The sequence below is a fragment of the Mobula hypostoma genome, chromosome 25 (assembly GCF_963921235.1).
Source record: "Mobula hypostoma chromosome 25, sMobHyp1.1, whole genome shotgun sequence".
NCBI classification, from domain to species: Eukaryota; Metazoa; Chordata; class Chondrichthyes; order Myliobatiformes; family Myliobatidae; genus Mobula; species Mobula hypostoma.
The window spans coordinates 28,642,320-28,665,397 of NC_086121.1; the positions used below are offsets into that span (position 1 = coordinate 28,642,320).

Consider the following 23,078-nt stretch of genomic DNA (forward strand, 5'->3'; position numbering starts at 1 on the left):
TATTGTGTTCGCATGAGTATAACAGAGGATTGCTAACCCAAGAGAAAAATGTAATTTAGAGATCATAGAACCATATCCTGCAATTAATTTTACTCCTTGGCAATCTCACAATCTACATGAATAGAAAATAAGCAGCTCCCTGTATCAGCGTGTATCTGAGCTCAATTACTTCGGGCTGCTGATTCATGCCAGTATAAAGGCATTGAGGCTCAGATGGTTGCAATAAATACCATTACCTGCAGAGGGCCAGGGTGAAAGGACACATCAACTTGCACAACAAGAAAGCAATGGGCTAAGAAACTTGTTGGAATCATACAGCACGGACCACACTGTCCCACACTGACCATCAAGGAGCCATCAAGATTACACTAATCCCACCTTAACCTACTTTGTTCTCATCATAATCGCTGCCTGGCCAGGGCAAAAAGCATTATCAAAGATACATCTCACCCTAACCATGGACTTTTTAGTCTCCTCCCATCCAGTAGGCACTACAGGATATGGCGCACCAGTAGGTACAGGAAGAGATTCTTCTCTGAGGCTGTGACCCTGCTGAACCTCACATCACAGCGCTAAGCAGTATTGCACCCATATTGTACTGTCTCAGTACTTTCATATTCGTGTACTGTCGCACTTACTTTTTATTCACAGTTATTCTGTAAATAACACTATTTTTTGTATTTCTGGTTAGATGCTAATTGCATTTCATTGGCTTTGTATCTGAACTCAGCACAATGACAATAAAGTTGAATCTAATCTAATCTAATATTCCCATTAACTCCCCTCTTCCCCTCCCCAACCCCATATTCTACCATTGATCTAAACACTGCAGGCAATTTACAGTAGCCCGGTAAAACCAGCAACCCTCACATTCTTGGGTTGTGAGAGGAAGTCAGAACACCTGGAGAAAACCAGTGTGTTCACAGGGAGAGCATGCAAACTCCACTCAGATAGCACAGGAGGCCAGAACTAAAGCAGCTCGCAGGAGCTATGAGAAAGCCATTCTGCTCGCATCAATGCTCCATCCCCAAAAAAGGTTCTAGCAGACTGTGCTCTGCTGGTGAAAATTGAGTTAAACTGGGATAGTGGAATTTTAGCAGATATTTGCACTTTGTACCTATTGGAAAGTTTGCTTCCTTGCTTTTGATAGTATTTTCACTCCCCAGCCGAAAACTCCTCAAAGTGACATTAAATGGACTGCAACATGCAAAATTCATCAGTTCTGAAATTTTCAACTTCACGGGTGAAAAATGGGAGTTCTTGTCTATTTACAGAACAACCACATTACTACTGTAGTAATTCCAGAAATGTTCTTGTGTCATGGATAGGGAGGAAGGTAATCTATTCTACAGCAGGATATAGATCAGATGGAACATTAGGCAAGAGTGTTGGCAAGGGAACTTAATGCTATCAGCTGTGAGATGTTGTACTTTTGGAAGTCAAATAGCAGCATAACATATACAGTTATTGGTAGGGCCCCAAGGAAAGTCGATAAACGGGGGCACCTTGCAATTCAAGTCTCAACAGCAACCTTAAAGTAGCAACAGAGGTTGATGGGAAGGTGAAGAAGGCATATGGTATGTTTGTCTTCATAGTGGGGGGGGGAGCAGGAATAGAACATAAAATTTTGTGTGAGGTGATTCAACGTTACAAAATGTTAATTGAACTAAACTTGTGCAGATCTGGTCACTACACTATAGGAAGGGTGTGATTATGTGGAGAGAGTGCAGAGAAGGTTCACCAGGATGTTACTTCAGTTGTGTGGAGAGATTGGAAAGCCTGGGCTTGTTTTCCCTGGACAGAAGGAAGCTGAGAGGTGATCTGAAAGAGATATATAAAATTATAGGAGATGTAGATAGGGTAAATAGTCTTTCAGGGTATCGAAAACAAGAGGGTTTAGGATTATGGTAAAGGGAAAACGTGCTAAAGGGGACTGGAGGGAAATTTTTTTTACCGTGAGTAGCTGAGATCGGGAACTCATTATCAGAGAAGGTGGCAGAACTAGATACAATTACTGCATTTAACAGACATATAGGGAGCCCCCCCGAATAGGCAAGGCATAGAAGGATTTCAGTACAGGGAAATTGGATTAGTGCTAAATTGTTGGTATGGATCTGGTGAGATAAAGGGATAAAGGACTGCACATCTATTGACCCTATGACACTCAAACTGTATTTGTCCTTACTGAGATCTGCTGTTAAGTTTTGTAACTCCAAAAACTGACCAAAAGCAAAACACGTGAGCCAGTTCAATGTGTGTACTTAGTTTCTTTTCTTCAGTGAGGCGCACCCATACGACGTATGCCATACACGTCCTTTTACATGCTACACATAATAAATTATGAAAACAGAAAGAATGCTTAATCAAACAATATACTTACGGTATTGCTCAAATAGTACTGAAATATTAAGTACACAACACTGTGTGCTCTAAGACATTAAATACAGTCACAAGCATATCAAGACCTCTTTGCCCCATGAGTTTACACTTACAGTTAGTTCAGTTTCCAAGCCTGAGGATCATTCCAGGCTGCTGCTGGTTGCTGTCATGTTTCATGGCGCACTGTTCACTACTGCATTTGAGACATCACCAAACTCCATCTACTATTCTTTCAGCTCCCAGAAGCAAGCAAAGTCTTCCCCAACCCGGCAATTCAAAGTGCCTTGCCTATTCAAGTATCTCTCTAAACGTCTCTTAATTAATTGTGGACTTCCGAAAGGGTAAGACGCAGGAACACACACAAATCCTCATCGAGGGATAAGAAGTGGAATGAGTGAGCTATATCAAGTCCCTGGATGTCAACTTGTTTGAAGATCTATCCTGGTCCCAACATATCGATGCAGCTATCAAGAAGGCACGACAGCGGCGATATTTCATTAGGAGTTTGAAGAGATTTGGTTTGTCTCCAATGCCACTCGCCAATTTCTACAGATGTACCGTAGAGAACATTCTAACTAGCTAAATCACCGTCTGGTATGGTGGGGGGGGGGGGCACTGCACAGGATTGAAATAAACTGCAGAAAGTTGTGAACTCAGTCAGCTCCATCATGGGCACCAGCCTCCCCCGCATCCAGGACATCTTCAAGGAGCGATGCCTCAAAAAGGTGGCATCCATCATTAAGGACCCCCATCACCCAGGACATGCCCCCTTCTCATTGCTACCATCAAGGAGGAGGTACAGGACCTTGAAGACACACACTCAACAATTCAGGAACAACATCTTCTGCCCTGCCATCCGATTTCTGAATGGACATTGAACCCATGAACACTACTTCATTATTTTTTTCCACTACTTATTTAAGTTAACTTTTATATATATTCACAGTTTTTATTATTGTGTATTGCAATGCAGTGATAGCATCTGATTCCACCACCACCCCTGGCAGCGAAATAAAGAAGTCAGCCACTGTCTGTGAAAAAAACCCTACTTCTCCCTCCAATCCTCTTTAAACCACTTTCTCCACACAAAAAGAGCAGTCTGGTCCAATTATTATGTGGAAAAAATTTCATGGAGAAGGATAACATAGCCTGCAGTATTTTTAAGTTATATTGAGAGGAAAGAATGAAGTGTTTAAAACTCAAGAGGCAGAGCAGCACCTGAAACAAAAATCTAAATGTAGAGAATTCCAGTAAGTAGACAATCCACTGTTGATCTTGATGGTGATTTGCTGATGGGAATCTGTCATCTAATGTACGATGCTAATGTTCAGATATGAAACATTTACCAGCTAGTGGTCTTTGAACTTTGGTAGAAACAACAGAAATAATTGGGGTAGATCCCAATTTTTCAGTGCTGGTAAGAAACGATTTGAGAGGAGTACATTGGTGCAGCTCATAGAATTGCTCCAGTGATCTCAGGGGCTGTCTGAGTGGAGTTTGCATGTTTTCCCAGAGATTGTATGAGTTTCCCCCCAATGCTCCAGTTGCCTCCACATCTCATGGAGGCACTGTTTGGTAGGTTAATTGGCCTCTGTAAATTGCCCTTTGTGCAGGTGTTGGAAAAATTGATGGTCATGTGGAGACGATAGAATACATGGAAAATTAGCAGCAAGGTTGGTGTGGGGAGAGAGGTGGGGAGTGGAGGGAGGATAATGGGATTACTCTGTGAGCTGGCACGGACTTGATAGACAAAATGGGTTCCTTCTACTTCCATGTGAAAATATGGCATTGAACTCTTTGGGATAGAGCAAGGGAATAAACAGTAAAATTACATCAATGAAGTAATAAAATATCAGGAAAAATATTGAAGCACAAATGACACAATTGAAAAACAGCTCTTTTTTGTACACCAAACCAGAGTATAGGAGCAGTGAGTAATGAACCACCTCTGGTAAAGGAATAATGGGAATACTATTTCAGTATTGGAAAATCTTCATATCATAAGTACTGTAGTTAAAGGCTTTAGTTTAAGAACAAGCTGGTAAATAGGACATCTGTCCATGCATATCTGAACACAGGCGTCCTACATGACATAATTTTGCCAGCAAATCAAATCTAGTAGCAGAATTACAGAAGTTTCCTACACTAATAGTGGGGAATCTGCTTATGAATCCTGTATGTGTTTAGATCTGGTGTAGGATTTGTGTATCCCTGCATTTGGATGAGTTTTTACAGCTGTGAAGATTAAAATTGCTTTTTTAATCTTTTATCTTTGCAATCACGCTTTTAATTTAAACATTTTTTCAAGCATTATTAAGCAATTTAATATTTTAAACATTTTGATAACTTTCAAATTTCACTTTGTTTCAAATGATTTTGACGGAACATGGCTGCCTTGACAGATGGTACAGCTGGGGGTGTAACTTTGCCGTCTGATGAAGGATTTTCTGGCTATTGTGTAAGTTGCACAGCCCAGCAGTTACAATGCAAAGCTCGGCAAACACCTTCCAAGAAGGATCAGCCATCCAGATATGAACCGAGTATGTGCATGACTAATATTCACAGTCCCAAGTGTCAGCATAAGCAAAATCTGGGCCATTTGGTGTAAAAGACATCTTTGGAACAAGAAAGGAAACTGAATGTAGAGCATTTTACAGGTCTTTGCTTTCAAAGTTCAAAGTGCATTTATTATCAAAGTATGTGTGCCATACACAACCCTGAGATTTGACTTCTCCAGGCAGCCATGAAATGAAAAACATCAACCCATCCCCCACCCCCGCCATGCACCAAAAAACACAACAAATTGCGCAAATGGCAACAAGAAACATCAACACACCCCCCCCATGCGAAAAACAAATTGCGCAAACGGCAACAAGAAAATCTGGAAGATGTTGCCCAAAGTTGTTCACTGGCACCATATTAACATATTATACTCCTTTTTCTTGGAAAGATGTTGGACTCCCACTTTCAAAGGCAGGGAAACAGTTCAAAGGCACAACCAGAATCTGGAACCCTAAAAGCTGATTTATACTTCTGCGTCAACTCAACGCTGTAACCTACGCAAGTGACCTAAGTGCATTGTGAGCATTTTCACTTGTGCGTTGGTATGTCTGTGTTGCTCTGCAATTCGGGCACATCGCGCATGCGCACGCACCTGCCTGCGCAAGGCTTCATGGTCATGGTAGTCTTTTTCAGGGTGAACAAGTTTAAAGTGACCGCCTTTTCTTGTAAAAGCGAAATGTGTCCTCCATAATTTCGGAGGTCTGTAAAGCTTTATGGAAAGCATTGCAGCCAGAGTTCCTTCCCTGCCCTTCAGTCGCCCAATGGGAAGCTATTGCAGCGTAGGAGGAAATGCAATGCTACCAAGCGAACCAATCACAGTTATTCGTACCTACGGCGTCGAGTTAATGCAGAAGTATAAATCAGCCTTAAGGCAACATAAAAAGTGCAGGTGGAACTCAGCGAGTCAGGCAACATCTATAGAGGGAAATGGGCAGTAGACATTTTGGGTTGAGACCTTTCATCTGGACTACTGAAATGTCTTGACTGCGAAAGCTCGGTTGACCATTTTCCTCCATAGATGCCGCCTGACCACTGAGCTCTTCCAGCACTTTGTATGTTGCTCCATTTGCAGCATCTGCAATCTCTTATGTCTCTGAAAACTTTCCCTTAGCCTTAATTAAATCATTTAAATTTATGTGAGTCTTGGATATAAAACTTATTGTGCTTAGCACAGAGACAAAGATTGAATTAGTAGAAGGATTATTAATGGACACAGACACTTTGAGCTGAATGGCCTCTTTCTGAGCCATAAGGTTTCTTCCATTCTATAATTGTTCTTCAAGTATGAACATCTTCAATAAGGATCAGTGAACCATTCACCTATGGAAGGTATGACAATTCTGTCTCCACTTGATAAATGATGATTGTAAAATAACACAACAATATCTTTAAAGAAACTGACAAAAATTAAGCCTTTGGCATTTGGACCTGAAACAAAAGGACAGCTAAGCAAATCATAAGGACTTTCAATAACCGTGATTGATTGTATGAAGGCACAATACAGAAGTAAAAACAGTTTCACTGAAACTCTTTGCTTCACAGTTTGCTACCTAGAGTCATTCTGTCAATGTTGGCAAACAGCCAGTTGGCAGTGTGTTTCTGCCATCAATAACGCAAGGTTAAAAACTATTCTCTGAATTATCTTATTTGGCAACTATTGAAGATTTGCACTGCACTAGGAGCCTTTGCACTGCAGTCACCACCTCCTGAAGACCCTCCTGAAAGAGAGAGTGAGGTAGAGAGGTCAATTAAAGAGGCCGAGGGCTTGTATCAGAAGATGTACTGTGTGATTCAATCCTGTGGGTTGTAGGAGGGGGGCTGGAGTAAGGGAGGTAGATAGAGAAAAAGAAAGTCACAGTACTAGACGATGCATCTGAACGGTCCCAGTGATACAAGTTCAAAATCCTTACCCTGTGTGATGCCTATTTGCAGTTTGTACATTCTCCCTGTGTCTGCATCAGTGTTCCAGTTTCCTCCCACATATGATAAATGTAAAGGTTGGTAAGTTCATGGGACACGACAAACCGTGCAGGTGAATGGCAAAATCCAGAGCTGGAATTGATGGAAATGTAAAAAAAAAATAAATAGGTTACAGGGGAATTAGTGAGAGAATGGGATTACTCTGTAAAATGGCTTAGATTTGAAGGGTGGAAATGGTGTCCTTCTATGTCATAAGTGTAATGCCCTGCTAAAGATTTTACTGCTAATGTTGAAGGGTATTTCATTTAATGGCTTTCTGTAGATGCAGTGTGTTCTGCTGGTTGTGGTTGGATTACCGTTAAAGATAAGGGGTCATTGTGATGTTCATGCCTAGGGATGCCGTGTCATCCAATCAGGATGGTGGATTTGGGAGAAGGTTCTAGAGAACGCTGGGCAGAGAGGTTTTGTGATGGACACTGAGGTGGGTCAATGTCTTTTTGGCTGGAGATGGAGAAAGAAGTTGTTCTAGAGAACTGGCCATAGGATTCGATCTAACAGAATGCACAACTTGATGAAGTCCAAGAGGGGAAGTCCTACCGGCAATTGGTAAATAGGAGTTGGCATTGTCAGTACACCGGACATATCAACTTCTGGAAGATTTGAACTCTAACTTGTGCACATTTGACTGTTTTAATTATGATGGGCCCTTTTGTTTTTTTTTCTTTTTTTCTTCTTTCTTCTTTAATAACTGTTTGGTTCAGTTAAAATTTATAAATATACTTTCTTTATAATTGCATGCTGTGTGTGATCTGTTACTTCTTGCCAACAGGCAATTACATGGGGCCAGTACTTACACAGTATTCACACAGATTGGGGTTCGGGTGGGCAAGGCAACCCAACTTCCCAGTTTTGGTGGGACCCAAGTCATATTGACCCGAGAGGTACGAAGTCTGAGAAAGGGGGTTCTCTTACCACTGAGTCTGATGACAGTTAGCAAATGGCAAACGAGCTGCATCTCCAGGGATGCCTGGTAAAAGGGAGTTTTATTGTGGGGGCTCATCCGGGATTTGATTTGGCGAATACTGTACAATTGCTCAAAGAATTGATTAAGTAGTTTGTGTATTTAAGCCTGTGTTAAACTATTGCCTGGGGCAGGGGTCCCTAACCGTTTTTGCACCGCGAACTAGTTTAATATTGACGATATTCTTGTGGACCGGACAACCGGGGGGGGGGGGGGGGCGGTGTCCAAGTGCAACAGTGTGTGACAGGGAATGAGGAAAGGTGCAGCTGACTCATATCGTTTTATATCGCCAAATCATATTGTTTCCTCGTGGCCCGGTAGCATATCTTTGCGGCCGGGTGGTTGGGGACCACTGGCCTGGGGAAGTGATTAAGCACTGCTGCAATTCAAAAAGATCACTTGTAACTAAAGCTTGTACTTTGAGGGGTGGATATCCGTAGCCCAGATGAATTGCTGATAAGGGTTTTAAGTTTAGGGAAAGTTACGATCATGAAATGGCAGTTTGACTAAACGGTGGGCAATGGTATCGTTTTAGTTCAAACTACCAATGACATGATCGGAATGGATCTGCCTGTTACTCTTGGGGTATATGGAGAGGCAGGGTCATGGGCCATCCATACTCTCAGAGAAGAGTGGAGTGTCGCTGAGGGTACTGAATTGGGAGTCGAGTCTCCTGTAGCTGAGGGCAGGACTTTAAAGACAGGTTGCTCTCATTTCCGCAGAGAAAGGGGAGGGAGTTTTGTCATGAGTCCTCCAGTGAGGGGTGAAGATTCTAAGTTGGCGTCACCAATAATGTCCCTGGTGGATAAATGGCAAAGTGCACAGGTGGTTAGTCAAAGTTATCGTAGAGTGAGAATGTTCTCAGGAGTGAAGCCCACCCCCGACTAGGAGGAGAAATATGAGACTTGGGCGGAACAGGTATCTCAGGTGTTGGATGAGTGGCAGTGCTCTGTGAAAAGACAGCAACTGGTAGAGAATCTAAAAGGTCTGGCTGCTGAGATGGTGAAGTTCTTAAAGCCAGAGAACCCATTTGCCACTTCTGCGAGCTACATGCAAGCACTAGAAAGCATTTGTGGCATGACAGGAAACCCAATGGAGCTTATGACGGGGTTAGGCGCTTGTTTCAGGAGAAAGGGGAGAAATTTCCTGCCTACATTTTTCGACTAGGGAGACAGCTGGTTTGCTTACAGAATGAAGGGGCCATTCAACTGGCTCATGTGAATCGATATATGATGTACCAAGTGGTGAAGGGCACACAGTCACGTGATGTGATTGCTTTAAGCCTCTGAATGTCTCATAGGATGTGCCCCCTCCCTCGTTTGTTGAGTTGATCAGGGAAGTAGATAGGAGGAAAACGTGATGGGGAGCAGCGGGAGGCCCTCGTCGGCAGGGCACAGTCCTCGGTAGTAGCTTCTGTTGCCGAAGTGACCCCTGATGTCACACAGGCGGGGGCTTTACAGGACTTCGTGAGAGATTTTAGAGCTGAGGTATCTCAGTTGATATCGGCTGGTGCTGTACCAAGCATGACAAAGCTGAGAGGGAGCTGGACCCGCTGGTGGGATGTACTAAATGGAGGGCTGTTATTTAACGGGGTCCCTAGAAAAGGAGAGCAACTGCTATTGTCTGTTACGGCCTGACGTCTCAGAGAGAACATATTCCAATCAATGTATCAAAGAATATTCCACAGGGTGAAACCCTATTCCTGAAAGGTTAGTGGGGCCAAGCTCCAGTGTATCCCTACTAATGGAGGGTATTTATGCTAGAGCTATACTTGACACAGGATCTCGGGTTACTCTGCTGTACAGATCTTTCTACAACCAGTATTTGATACATTTACCATTGACATCACTCAGTGTCCTAGAGTTTTGGGGCTTTAGTACTGATGACTACCCGTATGATAGTTACTTGTCATTGAATTTGGAGTTTTCAGAGGCAAATGTTGGAATAGCTGAGGCCCTTGAAATGTTAGTGTTGGTCTGTCCGGAATTGATTGAGAAGGGTGATGCTTCAATTCTTGTGAGAACAAATTCTCCTGTTATGAGGAGGCAAGTGGGAGCCTGCAAGGAAAGAACTGCAGAGAGCTTTCTGAAAATTTTGTCCATCCACTGGTGTTCAAAGCTGTTTTCAAGAAAGTGCTGGATGATGAGCACAAACGAGGAACTGTGTGGTATACCCAGTTCAAACCCATCATGTTACAGCCTGGGGAAGTAGCTAGAGTGATGGGAAACCCCAGATTTCCCTGAATGCCTGATGCAGAGACCCACCTGGTGGGTGCTCCGGAAGACCATGAAGTGGAGTCACACTCACCTGTCGGGGTACTGGTGAGGCCTGAACTGCAGAGCCCATCAGCTGTACAAGTAAACAGGATGACAGTGATTGTCAGGAACACTTCAGAGAAAGAGGCCACCCTCAGGCAGGGGATGCCGATGGCACATCTTTTAACAGTGACAGTAAATGTCTAGTTTCCCTCTGAGGAAACCAAGAGGGAGACCATCTTCTGGATCAGGCAAGTTGACAATCAAATCATTCAACTTTGATGACTCCCTGGTACCTGAGGGTTGGAAGTGGAGACTGTTGGAGAAGATGTTAAAGTTTGAAGATGGCTTTTCTGCTGACAAGATTGTTGTGGGTTGATGAGACTCGTCACACCTTCTGAGTGACACAGGACAGCCCTTTCAGAGAAAGAGCTCAGCGATTAGCACCAGCAGAGGTGGAGGATGTTTGGCTGCATCTGCTGAAACTGAAGGAAGCTGGGATTATCATTGAGTCACAGAGTCTCTATGTGTCACCCATAGCAGCAGTGATGAAGAAGAATGGGAATGTACGAATGTATGTTGACTATCGAACACTGAACCAACATACAGTCCCTGACCAGTATACTGTTCTGTGGATCGAGAATGCACTGGCCTGCTTGAGTGGAGTGAAATGTATCGGTGTGCTGGATCTAAGGAGTGGGTATTATCAGATCCTCATGAGTGAAGCTGACAAAGAGAAGACGGCATTCATATGTCCCCTTGGATTCTTTCAACTTGAAAGAATGCCCCAAGGCATATTAGGAGCACCAGCTACTTTCCAACATTTCATGGAGAAACTTGCTTGAGGTAGTGATGTACCTTGATGATCTCATAGTGCTCAGGTCCACCCTGGAAGAGGTGAAACCAGAAGACAGTTATGGGCCTGGCAAAATTCTCAGTCAGAACCACCTTTTACCTCAAGGACAGGATGTGTGTGTTGACCCAGAGCCTGAGGTGGATCCTACAGCTAGTAGGAGGACTCTGTGTCGAAGTGGGAGAACAGAAAGAGAATCAGTGGAGAGACAGGAGGGCATAAGTAATAAACAGGGGAAGGCCTCTCCAAGTAGACAGAAAGGATTTCAAGGAGTGTCTGAGACTTAAGAAGCGGAAGATGGGATAAGGAGTCCTCAAAGAGTCAGGAAACCCCCAGATAGGCTGGCCTCTAATGCACCGGGAGAACAGAGTGTTGTATCTATCCCCCTAGTGAGATATGTCACAAATGGATCGGAGGTCATGACACAAAATTCCTTTGAAAACTGTTATTAATGATGGGTTGGTAAATTTCAAAGTCATGAGGACATGACTATTTTTGCTGAGGGTAGAGTGCAACCCCCTGTTTAAGCTTTTACTGCTAGTATTGTAAGGTATTTCATTAAATGGCTTTCTGTAGAAGCTGTGTGTTCTGCTGGTCATGTTTAGGTTACCATTAAAGATAAGGGGTTGTGACGCTCATGCTTAGGAATGTTGTGTCATCTAATCAGGATGGTGAAATTGGGAGAAGGTTCTAGAGAACACTGGGTAGAGAGGTTTTGTGATGGACATTGGGTGGAGGTCGTTTCAGCAGGAGATGAAGAGAAAAGTTCGAAAGATCCGGCTGAGGGATTCAATCCCAGGGGAATGCACAAGTCAATAGAGTCCAAGAGGAGAAGCCGTACCGGTGATTGGTGAATAGGAGTTGGTGCTGTGAATACATCAGACACATCAGCTTTTGGAAGATTTGAGCTCCAACTTGTGCACATATGACTGTTCTAATTATTTTGGGCTCTATTGTTTTTCCTTTTTTCCCTTTCTTTTTTAATAACAGTTTGGTTACATTAACATTCATAAATATACTTTCTTTATAATTGTATGCAGTGTATGATCTGTTATTTCTTGCTGATAGGTAATTGCATGGGGCAGTAGTTACACAGTAGTCACACAGATCAGGGTTCAGGTAGGTGAGACATCCCAGCTTCCCAGTTTTAGTGGGACCCAAGTCCCACCGGCCCTAAACGTATGGAGTCTGAGAAAGCTGGTTTTCTCTCTGCTGAGTTTGGTGGTGGTTAATGAGGGGCTAACGAGCCACATCTCTAGAGACACCCAGTAAAAAGGGGTTTCATAAGAAAATATGATAATATGGCATAGAGTATTTCTACATAGAAATTCTTTGTAAGGATGAAGTTCATGGGGGCTTATATTTTTGAGGCAAGATGAAAAATACAGAGGAATAACACGAGCGCACGGAAAAAAAATTAGAGATTGGTAATAGGAAAGATTATCTAAGGCAATTAACAGCTACTACAGAGAAATTGGCAATTCCTGTACAAGCTCCATCTTATTAGGAATGTCAAGAGTTAATTAGTGTTGAAATTTGACTTCTTGAGTTAGTATCCTAATTAGATTTCAAAAGTAGCTTTGCTTAAAGAGATTCTGATGAACTGATCATTTCTCCGTTGATCACTGTTGACCCATAACATAATCGGGACTTTGTTGTGCATATTTTTGTCCAGACTGTCAGAAATTACTGTAGAAAGATATCATAATCAGGCGAGGATGAAACTCAACAGCACACTTTGGAAAATTATCAAAATCCATCACACAGAGGAGATCAAGTGCCAGCAAAAGTATTTCAGACATCTTTCTGCGAAGTAAAAATTGGATTTTGCTGAAAATTTAATCAGTTCATCACCACTCCAATATCAAATAATTCTTACAATCAAATTTGTCAAGCTGTGAGGCGAGAAGTGTTTAATCAATAATGACAGGGATTGTTTTGGATTCTCTCCATCTTTCACAAAGTTTGGAGGCAAAGAGCAGAGGTGGTGAGGGGGTGGTATCAGGCCAGTCACTCACATCTGATGTGGTGTAGGTTGTTTCTTCCTGTGGTAGCTATGCTGAAATACCATCAGATATGCATTGTGTTGGATCAAAACAGGCAACTCAAAAGAGCAACTCGGCACCTACAAGACTCGTTCCAAAGTTCCAGTCACATGGTTGGTAGGGAGGCATATTTATGAATATGCTAATTTGGTCATGGCCTGCTATGATTTGAGTCCAGAATGGGCTCTTTACCCACCAAGATGGGAGGGAATGAAAGGCTTGGTTTAGTGAGCAACATTGGAATTGGGGATGGGAAACTGGCACAAAGGAAGAACTCTGTACTTAATTCATGTCTTGTACTTCCTTTCCTTTCCCCACATTATCTGTGTCAAGAAGCCCCGTTCACAAAACCTACCCAGCAATCACATTAAAGGGAATCCCACAGAGAATGGAACCAGAGTATAAAACAGCATTACTCACTGATTGAGCTGAAAGCCACAATTCCCAGTAAACATCTATATGGAGAGGTGAAGCCGGCCACAAGCTGACCACAGTGTGACAGGATAAGGTTCTGTGCAATATGTTCCCTGTGCTGAGAGAGCGCCTGATTACAAATAACATGCTGCCAAGTGCAGCCCTGGCTTTATACCCAAAGGAGATAAGCTTAAATCAAGTCATAGTGAGAAGCAGAGGCCATTCGGCCCATTGTGCTTATTCTGCCATTCAAATATCTTCATCCTACGAAAATATATGCTTCACATTGAAAATGGTTAGTTCTGTTTTAAAATCTATTCCCTTTTGTTCTGGATTTCCCTAACAAACATTTCTCTGTAATTTTTTTTAGCAAATGCCTTTATCATTTTAAACACCCCAATTAAATTGCTTCTTAACTTTGAACTCTCAGAAAAACAGACCTGTCCTCATTATGTAACCATTGGGGTCATTCTGGTGATTCTGTTCCACGTGGTTAATAAATGTTTCTTTGAGTTCTGGTGATGAAGGTTAAAAGTAGTCTTCCAGTTGAAGACTCATCAAAATTCTTCACTTGAGTATTCAATCTTTGTTGAAGTAAAGACCAGCAAATTTTGGATCGTACATGCCCACCAAATGAATACTTCTTATGTGAACCCTAGACGTGACAAGTGTTCGATGTGAAGTTCCATGGAGATTGACATGGCATCACCTTATTACAGCAGCTGCTATCTGCTTCCTTATTGAAAAAGAGGAGAAAGAACTTTCACACAAATCCAGCTATGTCCAGCTAGATTTGGAGGTGGAATGAGGAACCAATTATATCAGAGAGATTTGAAAGCTTATTTTTATTTGTTAAATAGCAGAGGTAAATGGCCTTCCAAAACATCGATGATCACATTATGACAGGTGCTTTTGCCTGAAAATAACACGATAGTTTCTTTCTTTTTTTTTGCGTGTGCATCTGCACATGTGCGTCTGCGTGTCCGTGCGTGCATCCGTGATGATGTCTTTTTCATGGCTTTTTACAAGGCACGGAGCGAGAGAGAGACTGTGTGGCGTGCCATTCCTCACACAGACATATTCACAGTATTTTCCCTTTATTTTACAAGGTCGAGTTGCGATCTCGACACTACACCCGGCACAGATGGAAAGCGTAATCGGGACAGACCCGACTGGTTTCGAACCCGGGAACCTCCGCTCCCGGGTCCGGCATTGAAGTCATTGCGCCACCAGCCAGCCCTACATGATAGTTTCTCATCTATTCTATCAGCAGTGATTTGCTCTGTGTAAATTAGGCAGGGCCATCATTATCGAGAACAGGTAGAACTGACTTACCGCACAGTGGACTGGTAGACCAAGTCTTCCCTCTTCTGATATTCATCAATATGAGTGTAATTTGTAGAGAACAGGGCATCATATGTGAATATTTTCTGTTTGATAGTTCCTCCATCTGTCACCTGGTATCAAGGAATAATACATCAGCGTCAACAATGAGTGAGTGAAAATTAGAAAGTCTTTTTTATCAGCATCACACGGCACCTAAGGCATTTTTACATTCCCCAGTGAAAATGGCAAAGCAAAAGAATAGTCAGAATATTAGAGTTGACACATGAGAGGATCTCTGTTTCTAAGCAACTCTGCCATTACACTTGGAATGCGAAGGCAGGAAGATAGTGCTTTCCATTGAGAAAGAGAAATAATGTAATTCTACTGAGCGTCTTCGTTGCCAAAGAATTCTCTATCAAATAGTTTCCAGAAATTACTGAGACACTGAAAATCGGAGTGAAAGAAAGAACAAAGGGAGGTATTCATTGAAGAGGAGGAGAGCACGAAGAGGATATCAGTTAGAGATAGAAGGGTATATTAACTGAAGGGGAGACTGGATTGATTTCTCTTTGGACCAATGGCATGGGACCCTGCTAGTATAATCAAGGACCACTCTGGTCATTCTCTCTTCTCCTCTAACCCAAGATACAAAAGATTGTGAGCACATACCAACAGACTCAAGAACAGCTTCTATCCTGCCCCAATCAGACTCGTAAACAGACATCTCATATGCTAAAAGATAAACTGTTGAATCTCTTGATCTCCAGTCTACTTAGTTGTAGCCCTTGGACCTTATTTAACTTCCTTCACTGCATTTTTACTCATTTACCCATTACCCATACGGGATCAATAAAGTATGTCTGTCTATCTATCCATCTATTTTCTCTAAAATGGTATGCTATATTCTGCCTTCTATTTTCTTTTTAATACTTCAGTAGAATTATCAGTGGCTTGATCTGTTTAGATGAACTGCAAAACAGAAATGTCTTTCACCGTATTTTTGTACATGTAATAATAACACCGGACAACACATTTTTTCACAAGTATTGCTTCCTCAGAATTTTTTTTTGTTTATGATAGATCACTTGAAGCTGAATGCAAATATAATTTCAGACTACTTGTATCGCATAAGAATTTAGAGAAGCAAGAAATTGACTTTTATTGAATATAATGTGTTTAATTGCATAATGGATTTGACGCTTTGCAATAGTTCAACCAAGCAAAAAATGCTTTGTTCATGCTTTTCAGAGTCTCCTTACAGCCAACACTGATAGATTCCAGTTGCCCTGATTACCGTATCTCCATGACCACAATGTCCTGGTGAAACCTTTCACCATGCTCATCACTGCCAGTGCCAAGATTTGCAGGGAAGAACTAAATGGGAATGCAGAAGATGAATTTTTAGTAACATGGTTTTGTATTCTTGAAGCATGTTGTCAACCAACCGCAGGTAGTTTGATGTTCTGTAGTTGCCAAAAAAATTTTGAACAACATCCTTGATTGCCCCCCCATGCAATTTTCTCTAATCCAACTAGAAGTTTTTCAAACTGACTGTCATTTATGACCCTTTTGATCTGTGGACCAACAAAAATGCTTTTGTTAATTTTGGCATTAGTTATTCTGACTTAAATTATGAATTGTAATAACAAATGTAGGCTATTTCAAAAAAGTGTCACACCATTTCCTGTTAATGAGTTGGATGATGTCCTCAGGTTTTTCAAGGATTGCTAACAGGAATCGGGCAGCGAGCACGTCAAGTATGTTCATTTATTTATTGATTTATTTACTGAGATACAGTGCAGAATAAACCCTTCCTGCTCTTGGAGCCGCACCACTCAGCAATCCCCTGATTTAATCCGGGCCTAACCACGGGACAATTTACAATGACCAATTAACCTACCAACCTGTGCTGTGAGGAGAAAATGGAACACCTGGCAGAAACCCATGTGGTCACGGGGAGAACGTACAAAATCCTTACAGGCAGCTGCGGGAATTGAACCGGGGTCACCGGTACTGTAAAGCATTGTGCTAACCACTATGCTACAGTGCCGTCTCACGGTACTAAAATAACATTTTATTTTAGTAAACTTTGTGTACAAATTATTTCAGTGCTCTTGAAGCCTCTTAACCCTTTTGTCATTGTTCCTAATGCTTTCCCTGAGGGACTGCGTTGGGAAACACTGGTGTATTATGTATCGAAATTCACACTTTCATAGGGTGTGAAGTTTAAAACCATTGTAAGAGAATAGAATTTGCAACTTATGGTCTCTCACAAATGGGCAAATTGATGCAGGTATCAAGAACTTAAAACTGGCAGCATCTGTGGAGGGAAATGGACAGTTAGCATTTTCGATCATCTGGACTTAGTCCATTTCCCTCCACAGATGCTGCCTAATCCACCGGTTTCTTCTGTCATTTTGCTCCAGATTCCAGCATCTGCACTCTTGTGTCTCCTTAACAGAAGGAAGCAGGAGCGTTGGATGCCATGTCCAATCCTCACTCTCCTTTTATCACCTCTCTCAGTAACAGCAATATCAGTACTGACTGGATGGTGAGCAGAAAAGGGACAGGGAGTTTCAATTGGGAATAGTAGACAAAATCTGATGACCAACTTTATGACTGAACAGGGCAGATCAGACTCCTCAAAGTCTCTCACCTGTACTTTCTCTACTGAATGTGACTGAGAGAAAAACACAATTGGGTTGTAAACTACTTCCTAGCAAGATAAAGTTGTCCCTGAGGCAAAGAAGCTGTCAGTTCAGGAGACTTAAAACACAAATATCTGGCATAGGCTGTAGGAGCTATCGTGCTGGTATATTCAAAGTCAAGGTCCAAAGTAAATTTATTATCAAGGCACATATATGTCACCATATGCAACCCTGAGATTCATTTTCTTGCACGCATACGCAATAAATCCACAGAATAATAACATAATGGAATCAGTGAAAGACTACCCCAACTTGGGCGTTCAATCAGCCTGCAAAATGCTGGAGGAACTGTACAAATACAAAAAGAAATAAATAATAATAATAAATAAGTAAGGAATAAATATTGAGAAAATGAAATGAAGAGTCATTGAAAGTGAGTCCACTGGATGTGAGAACATTTTAATGATGGGGCAAGTGAAGTTGACTGAAGTTGTCCCCTTTGAGTCAAGAGCCTGACGGATGAGAAGCAGTAACTGTTGCTGAACCTAGTGGTGTGAGTCCTGAGGCTTCTGAATATTCTTCCTGATGGCAGCAGTGAAAAGAGAGCACGTCCTGGGTGGTGGATGCTGCTTTCCTGCTGAAGTGCTTCATTTAGATACAGATTTTAAGAATACATTATGTTTGAAGTGAAGGGTGGCTGAGACATCTTTCCCTCATTCCTAACTCAGCGCAACTATGAACAACTGAGAGGAGCTGCTATGCTAAACAAGTCAGGTTCAAAGTCTGTCTACATTGAATTCTATCCGCCATAGTTGTTTCATTTGTGGGCGGCATGATAGTGTAGTGGTTAGCCTTTAGAGTAAAGGCGACCCAGGTTCAATTCCTGCCACTGCCTGTTAGGTGTTTGTACATTCTCTCCATGACTGTGTGTGTTTCCTCCGGGTGCTCTGGTTTCCTCCCACGCTCCAAAGATACACCGATTGGTAGGATAATTGGTCATTGTAAATCGTGCCGTGATTAGGCTCAGATTAAATCGGGGGTTTGCTGGGCGTCGTGGCTTGAAGGAACGAAAGGGCCTGTTCCACGTTGCACCTCAATGAATAAACAAATATAGCCTGTGAAGATTTCTTGGTAAATTAATGCTTCCAGCTACAATGTTAACTCTGCCATGAATTTTAATGTTATCAGCAAATTTGGCCACCTGGTTTTGCATCTCTTCATTAAGTTTATAAACGCTGTTGCTTCAGTTAGTTGTGGAACAGGGCTGGAAACAGACATGAGTTGGAGAATCAGCTATGATGCCACGATTGATCAACTCTCCACATAGTCTACCCCTGCTCCCACATCCAATTATACAATCTAGAATGAAAATTAATTGGAGCATCAAGCTGGAGGAATATTAACAGAAGTGCTTTCTTACAGGTGTGATGTTAGTCTGAAGCTTGGCTAATCAGGTGAAGTTGGGTGTGGAATTCATCACTGCCACTCCATTTTTACTGTTCATTGTGAGATTCACATTATATCATGTAAGACTTTGCTGGGAGCACTATGTCAAGAAATCTATAATTCATAGTATCACAACAACATTGCAGAATCCATTTTCAACTGCAGCACCTACATCCTCCTCCAAACAACAGGAATTCTGCAGATGCTGGAAATTCAAGCAACACACATCAAAGTTGCTGGTGAACGCAGCAGGCCAGGCAGCATCTGTAGGAAGAGGTGCAGTCGACGTTTCAGGCCGAGACCCTTCGCACAAAGGGTCTCGGCCTGAAACGTCAACTGCACCTCTTCCTACAGATGCTGCCTGGCCTGCTGCGTTCACCAGCAACTTTGATGTGTGTTACTTCCTCCTCCACATAGGTTGCCATTACCGCAAATTGTTTCCTGTAATAGTTTCTCCGATTAGCCACACTCCCATTCAGGATGCTTATATTGTGACAGATCTTTAGTTCTTCCACCTCATACTCCCTCCATCCGCTGAGGGCAGGCTATAATTATGTTGAATGTCTCCACAACAGTGACCTCCAATATTTCTTGATAAAATTCCCTGTTTTAATCTCCTTTAATAATTTTTCTGCTCCAGGGATCTGCCATCTCATCGAAATGTTAGAAGTCACATTGCTGCTATTTAGGGTGACAATTAAACTCCATTTGAAATGACAATGAATAGCCCTCTTCACCTAATCATGGGAAAGAGATTAGAGCCCTTACTGAGAGAAAATAACAGCACCAGTTTGTGTTTATATAACAACACCTTTGGCTTGAGCCCTGTATGTAGAAAATGCTCAAAGGTGCAATGTGGGAGGGGATGAAAGAAAAATAGATACAAGCAATTAGGTTTAGAATATTTGACTAAGTGTGCTTTTTACAGAGGGAGGTTTTCTAAAGATGGATGGAGAGGGACAGTAGAGTGAGTGGTTTAGGGAAGGGTAGAGACATTGAAGGTAGCATATGAGAGAGTAAAATAGGAGAACCATAAGAAGCAGGAAATAAAATACTCTGCAAGATTGCAGGGATGGATCCATGGGCTGACTTGAAGATGAATGATGATTTTAAATTTGATGCAACACGCACAAAATGCTGGAGTATCTCAGCAGGCCAGCCAGCAGCCATGGAAAAGAGTGCAGTCCATGTTTCAGGCCGAGACCCTTCATCAGGACGGTTGGGCGAAAAGGGAAGTACTGAACCTTTGTTGGGCGTGGTGAAGGATAGGTACAAGGTGGTCAAATGCTGCACAAACTTAAGGATGGCAGGCAGATAGAGGAATCAAAGCCAGATGTCAACAGCATGGATAAGCTATTCAGCAGCAATAGCAGTGAAGGGCTGGGGAGAAGATGAGCTCTGTGCAATTGGAAGAAGCTGAGATCTTCGTACTGTCTAAGTTAGGGTTCCCAACCTGTGGTCCATGGAGCCCTCGGTTAATGCTAGGGGCCCATTGCGTGAAAAAAGGTTGGGAACCCCGGACTAAGCTTATGAGAGAAATCAGAGTCAAGAAGATAGCTTTTGATGAGGAGAAGGTGATTAAGCAGTCAGAGTCAGAGAGTGGTGGTAGTGGATTGTTTTTCAGATTTGCAGGCCTGTGACCAACGGTTTGCTGCAGAGATCGGTGCTAGGACTGTTGTTGATCACTGATGTTAACAATCTGCATAAGAATGTAGGTAACATAGTTAGTAATTTGTGGCTGACACTAAAATTGGTATAGTGGACAGTGAAGAAGGTTATCTAGGATTACAACATGATTGAGGAATGGCAGATGGAATTTAATTCAGATAAGTGCAAGGTATTGCATTTCGGTAAAGTAAACCAGAACAGGGCCCGAACCATCAGTTGTTCATTTCCCTCCACAGATGCTGCCTGACTTGCTGAGAACCTCACAAAATTCACTCAAATATTTTCACTACAGTGGCGGCTTTGTACAGAGGAACACTAGGGTCTAGTAACATAAATAGACGTGGGATGGGAAACTAAAAGGACATTTTAACTAGAAGGCTGGGGAATAAATTGCTAGGGCTAGGGATGGGGGTGGAGATTGAAGCTGACAGGATAAATAGGTTAGGGATACAAATAGATTTTTTTTCTGGAGGGAGAAAGGATTAAGGGATATGATTAAAGTGGGATTAATTTATTAAAAAGGGACAGGCTGTTTGCACAGCCAAATGCCTTTAAAAATGCTTGGGATATAATTGCTCTGCTCTACAGACTGGCTTAAAAGTTGATTATAGATTTGTGTGTGTGTGTGTGTGTGTGTGTGTGTGTGTTAACATCCTCCGCCAGTTCCATGATGGGATGACTGCTCGGGTGACCATAGGAGGACAAGAGTCCAAGCCCTTCCTTGTAGTATTCTATGTTCTACGTACGCACAGGGGTGAGGCAGGGGTGTGTGCTAGCGCCAGTGCTCTTTAACATCTTCCTCTTGTGTGTTACCAAGCTTCTCCACAACGAGATTGAAGACAGCAGTGGTGTGGCAGTGGACGTCAGGTTAGATGGCAAGCTCTTTGACATCAGGAGGCTCCACGCAACCACCAAACTCCGTAGAGAGCGGGTCCTGGAGCTGCAGTATGCAGGCGACTGTGCTCTGTGACCCACACTCCGGAGGATCTTCAGACTGTCCTTGCTGTGGCGGTGAGAGCGTACAGCAGGATGGGACTGACTATCAATACCACCAAGACAGAAGTGGTTTGCCAATGGAGTACCAGTGTCCCACCCACTCTACCTGCCTTCACTGTTGGTGATGAAAAGCTGTCAGTAGTGCCATCTTTCAAATATCTGGGGAGCATTCTCTCTCTGAGGATAGCGGCATTGACAACGACATCCAGAGCCACATTAAACAGGCATCAGCTGCCTTTGGGAGACTTCGGCGTAGAGTCTTTCAGAACAGGAGCCTTCGTCCCTCCACAAAGGTCGCCGTATACCAAACAGTTTGTGTCACCACCCTCCTTTATAGCTGTGAAGCTTGGGTAACCTACAGCCGTCACATCAAGTCCTTGGAGCGCTTCCACATAAGCTGCCTCCAGCGCATCCTGGGAATTACCTGACGTGAGCAGGTGCCTCACACTGAAATACTTGTAAAGACCAACTGCAGGAGTGTTGAGGCCATGATCACCCAGCGTCAGCTGCAGTGGCTGGGGCACGTGATAAGGATGCCCCCATGTTGGCTACCCCGCAGAGTGTTATATGACCAGCTACATCATGGTTGACGCTCAGCTGCAGCACTATAAGGATCAGATGAAGAATGCTTTTAGGAAGCATTAAGGAAGACCTGAGGAGCTGGAGGATGTTGCTGCTGACCGTACCACTTGGCAACAGCTGTGTAGGGATGGGGTTCGTATTCTGGAGATGGAAAGAACAACCAGAAGACAGCAGAAGAGAGCCAGGAGAAACGCAGCCATGGTTGCCACCACTACCACATATACATGTCCCACCTGCAACAGAGCTTGTGGGTCCAGGTTAGGACTGTATAGTCATCAAAGATCTCACCGTTAAAGGAGTGGACATCATCATCGGATTTCAATGGACAACTGAAGAAGAAGTGTTTGTGTGTGTGTGTGTGTGTGTTATGCAAGAGTTCATTCATCTTCTGACAGGCCATTACAAATTAACTACTGAGGCACTTCACAGTGGAACTGAGAGTTTGCAGGCTTGTGACCAGCAGTGGAGAGCAGCCTGAATGAGAACAAGCAAAATAGTGAGGCAAGTGATAGAGATGGGACAGCGCCATTACAGAAACAACGTGGGCAGCAGAGAAAGAAAGAATATGGATGTGAGAGAGAGAGAGAGAGAGTGAGAGAGAGAGTGAGAGACAGTGAGAGAGAGAAAGAGAGAGGATGGTGGCTGGATCATGAGAGAGAATGGGCATGAATAATAGAGAGAGAGCATGAATGGTAGGTAGACAGTGAGGGAATAAACATAAGAGAGCAAAGGCTTGAACAATAAGGAAAATGATATAAAGAAAGAAAGCATGAACAGTAAAAGGGGAGAATGAGCAAAAAAGACAGAGGTAGAGGGAAAAAGAGAAAGAAAACATCTTGATCAATAGTCCGTGGCTACATTCCTCTGCAGCTGTTCCCTTCCGTGCCTTGTGCCGCATCGTGCAGCAACCTTGTTTAGTATTTCTTCTGTATTTTTTTAGTTTCTTTAGTATTTTTGACTGCT

The 23,078-nt window shown here is 42.8% G+C and overlaps 1 protein-coding gene across 2 annotated transcripts in view; it reads right to left on the reverse strand.

The window, feature by feature from the left end:
* The window catches only part of igsf21a (immunoglobin superfamily, member 21a), a 433,141-nt gene that overhangs the window by 286,582 nt on the left and 123,481 nt on the right, over nucleotides 1-23,078 (reverse strand). The window contains exon 3 of one of the 2 annotated variants that reach the window (XM_063032904.1): nucleotides 14,785-14,906. In XM_063032904.1, the coding sequence (XP_062888974.1) occupies nucleotides 14,785-14,906 (122 nt within the window). Of the gene's footprint in view, nucleotides 1-13,455; nucleotides 13,528-14,784; nucleotides 14,907-23,078 lie in introns of those variants that run through there. The other variant, XM_063032905.1, reaches the window with a different exon arrangement.